This window comes from Neoarius graeffei, chromosome 17 (genome assembly GCF_027579695.1).
Source record: "Neoarius graeffei isolate fNeoGra1 chromosome 17, fNeoGra1.pri, whole genome shotgun sequence".
In the NCBI taxonomy this organism is placed as follows: domain Eukaryota; kingdom Metazoa; phylum Chordata; class Actinopteri; order Siluriformes; family Ariidae; genus Neoarius; species Neoarius graeffei.
In genome coordinates, this window is record NC_083585.1 from 49,110,322 (window position 1) to 49,113,513 (window position 3,192).

At 38.8% G+C, this 3,192-nt stretch overlaps 1 protein-coding gene across 1 annotated transcript; it reads left to right on the plus strand.

The window, feature by feature from the left end:
- Window positions 1–1,141: 1,141 nt before the first annotated feature.
- Window positions 1,142–2,092, plus strand: LOC132901192 (olfactory receptor 52B2-like). Its single transcript, XM_060943531.1, has one exon. The coding sequence runs from the start codon at window positions 1,142–1,144 to the stop codon at window positions 2,090–2,092; it is 951 nt and encodes a 316-aa protein (XP_060799514.1).
- Window positions 2,093–3,192: the final 1,100 nt, after the last annotated feature.

Consider the following 3,192-nt stretch of genomic DNA (forward strand, 5'->3'; position numbering starts at 1 on the left):
CAAAAACATCTCAGAATGCACATTATGTCAAACCTTGAGGCAGATGGGCTACAACAGCAGAAGACCATGTTGGATTCAATTTCTGTCAGCCAAGAACAGAAAGCTGAGTTTGCAGGTGAAGCTATGCCTACAAAACTTGACCGTCAAAGACTGGAACAGCATAGCCAGGTCTGATGAATCTTGATTTCTGTTGAGAGACACAGATTATACAGAAAGGTCAGAGTTTGCCACCAACTGCATGAATCCATATACCCAACCAGCCTTGCGTCAACAGTCCAGTTCGGTGTGTGTGGTGGAATGGTGTGGGGATTATTTTCTTGGCACAATTTGGGCCAATTAATACAAATCAGTCATCTGTTCATGGGCACAGTTTACTCATCTTCTGATGGCTACTTCCAACATGATAATGCACTATGTCACAAGGTAACAGTCACATCAAGCTTGTTTCATGAACATGCCAATGAGTTCAGTGCTATTCACTGGCCTTACCAATCTGAATTCAAACAGGAGATTTGCAGCATGAAAATGCACCAGAAAAATCTGCAGGAATTGTCTGATGTGATCATGTCAACATGGACCAGAAACTCAAAGGAACATCTCTTCAAATCCATGTCATGAAGAATTGAGACTATTTTAAGAGCAAAGGGAAGCCCTACCCAGCATTAGTGTAGTGTTCATAAAGTGTTCAGTGAGTGTACAAGTTAACATTTAAAAACAAATACATTTAAATAAACTGCAAGTTAAAATTTCAGACACTTTAAAGAATACAAAGCAACTTCGAAGAAAATCAGTCAGTCATTCTGATTGTTTAATTCCTTCTCTCATAAGATTCACATATGTTAACTTATTGTGCTAATGTTTGTGGACAGAGCTTCTTCTGTCAAGCTATACATCTTATGGTTATGAGAAGATTCAAGGTGCTAATATTCTCTGGTGGCTTATGAGTAACATGCATCATCTTGGGAGGATAGAAATGGATATAAATGGGCCATATCATTCCCCTCTATTCACATAATTGGATCTTTTGCCAGGTGAGTCTGAGGCCAAAGTCACTGTAAATGAAAAAAAAAGGGGGGGGGGGGGGGAATGCACACTGCTAAATTGATAACACCTTTCTGTTTTCTTCTCCTGCAGGTTGTGAATGGAACATCTATTTTACAACACCACATTCAGTTTCAACCTTCAAATTGCCAGATTTGATGTCCCTCCTCAAGCCATTTATCCTGTTTTTATCACTGGAGCTCTGATCTATTTGTTTGCAGTATTCTGTAATGTAATAATTTTAGCATTGATTGTTACCCAGCAAAGCCTTCATAAGCCAATGTTTTACATTTTGTTCAGCCTTCCTTTGGCAGATTTAATGGCAATTACATGTGCCTTGCCCAGAGTGCTTCTGGATATTGTAACCCAGACAAATATGGTCTATTATCCAACATGTGTCCTGCAGGGGTTTTTGCTTCATTCCTATGGAGGTAGTGTACTTTTTATTCTGGCAGCCATGTCATTTGATCGCTACATCGCAATATGCAAGCCACTGAGGTATAACTCTATCATGAGTCCATACACAGTTGGTGGTGTGATAGCTCTGGCTTGGGGCCTTGACATTTCCATGATTGTTGTGTTGTTTGCTCTTCAGGCAAGATTTCCAAAATGTAACACAATCATTTTTAATGTGTATTGTAGCAATAGTGCACTGTTAAGTCTTTCGTGTGGTGGTGACTTTACTGTGAACAATGTTTATGGATTAACTATAACTGGAGTTATGCAGGGCATTAGTGTGACTATTCAATTATTCTCCTATGTACAAATTCTTAAAGCCTGTCTTTCCCACACACAAACTAATGTTAGAAGTAAGGCTGTAAACACATGTTTAGCACAGATAATTACCTTTGTTCTGTATGAAATAGTTGTTATCTTTACCATAGTTTCATATCGTTTTCAGAATGTACCACCCAATGCACGCCAAATATGTGGTTTGATGATTTTCACCATTCTTCCAATTATTAATCCAATTATATATGGAATGAAAACAAGAGACATTAGAAATTCATTTGTCATACTGCTGAAAAAACAAAAGGTGGCATTTACATAACTTTTTTTTCCCCAAAAATTGTGACTAAACATTACATTCAATTCAGTTACGTGGACTTGTTAAAATATAACCAACTGCAATCATCGAAGGTGTTTTCTTCGAATGTTTAATTCAAACTAAAATACAAAAAAAATTATGGATTTTTCTGCACAATATAAATTCTGAAAGACTTATTTGATCTAAATTTCACTTATGTTATATCAGAAAATGTTTGTGAAAATGAAATGCCTCACATGTAACCAGGCCCGCCGACAGGGGGGGACAAACGGGTATGTTGTCCCGGGCCCAGGAATGGGGAGGGCCCAGAACTGGGCTCTCATGAAGTTGTGATTATTTTATTTCATTTCAAAATGTGTTGATTTGGGGGAGAAATGTGCTATATTTGCATTCAATAAATGATTTCTAGATCTTTTGCCTTTATTGTCTTTGAAAAAGGTGTCAAGAACCCCCTACCACCCCAATGCAAAAATGGTTTGGTCTGACTCTTTGATTAAGGGGAAAAAAATGACATCGTTCGATCATAGCGCTTCGACAATCAGCGTGCGTGCCATTTGCCAACATGCACAAGTCAGGAGCACAGAAAAGAAAAGAGAAAAAGAAGCCAAGAGACTCAGGGGATCACTGCATAAATATTTTAAAAAGATTCGGATGATGCAGCAGGTACTAGCAAAGGCAGTGGGGCAGCTGAGCCAGGTAAGACACAGCCAACTTATTCCAGCCCCGTAAAGTAACCCCAACCAAGGCACACGCGGCACACAATTCATGTTACAAACGAGGGGAGAGCAAGTCACACTGAACATCATATCAAACGCACAGGGCATTGAATCATTTCATAACCACAACGGCTTAATAACATTGTTTCTCATATATCTGATTGAAGCTAAGAATATTCACATTAACCCGCAATCATATCCCGCTGTTTCTCGAGCGGTGTGTTCTTCTCTGCTTTTCACACTGGACAGTACACACGCACGCACAACAAAAGTCCGGCGCATTGCATTTCGCACCTGAATAGTTGCAGACTAAGGAAATGTTAAAACTGTAAAAATGTTGAAATGCTAAAATGAAATGGTTGTTGACCAGTTGAATTGTTTTTGAAT

Coding starts and splice junctions, on each gene's coding strand:
- LOC132901192 (XM_060943531.1), top strand. CDS start 1,142: ATGGAACATCTATTTTACAACACCACATTCAGTTTCAACCTTCAAATT.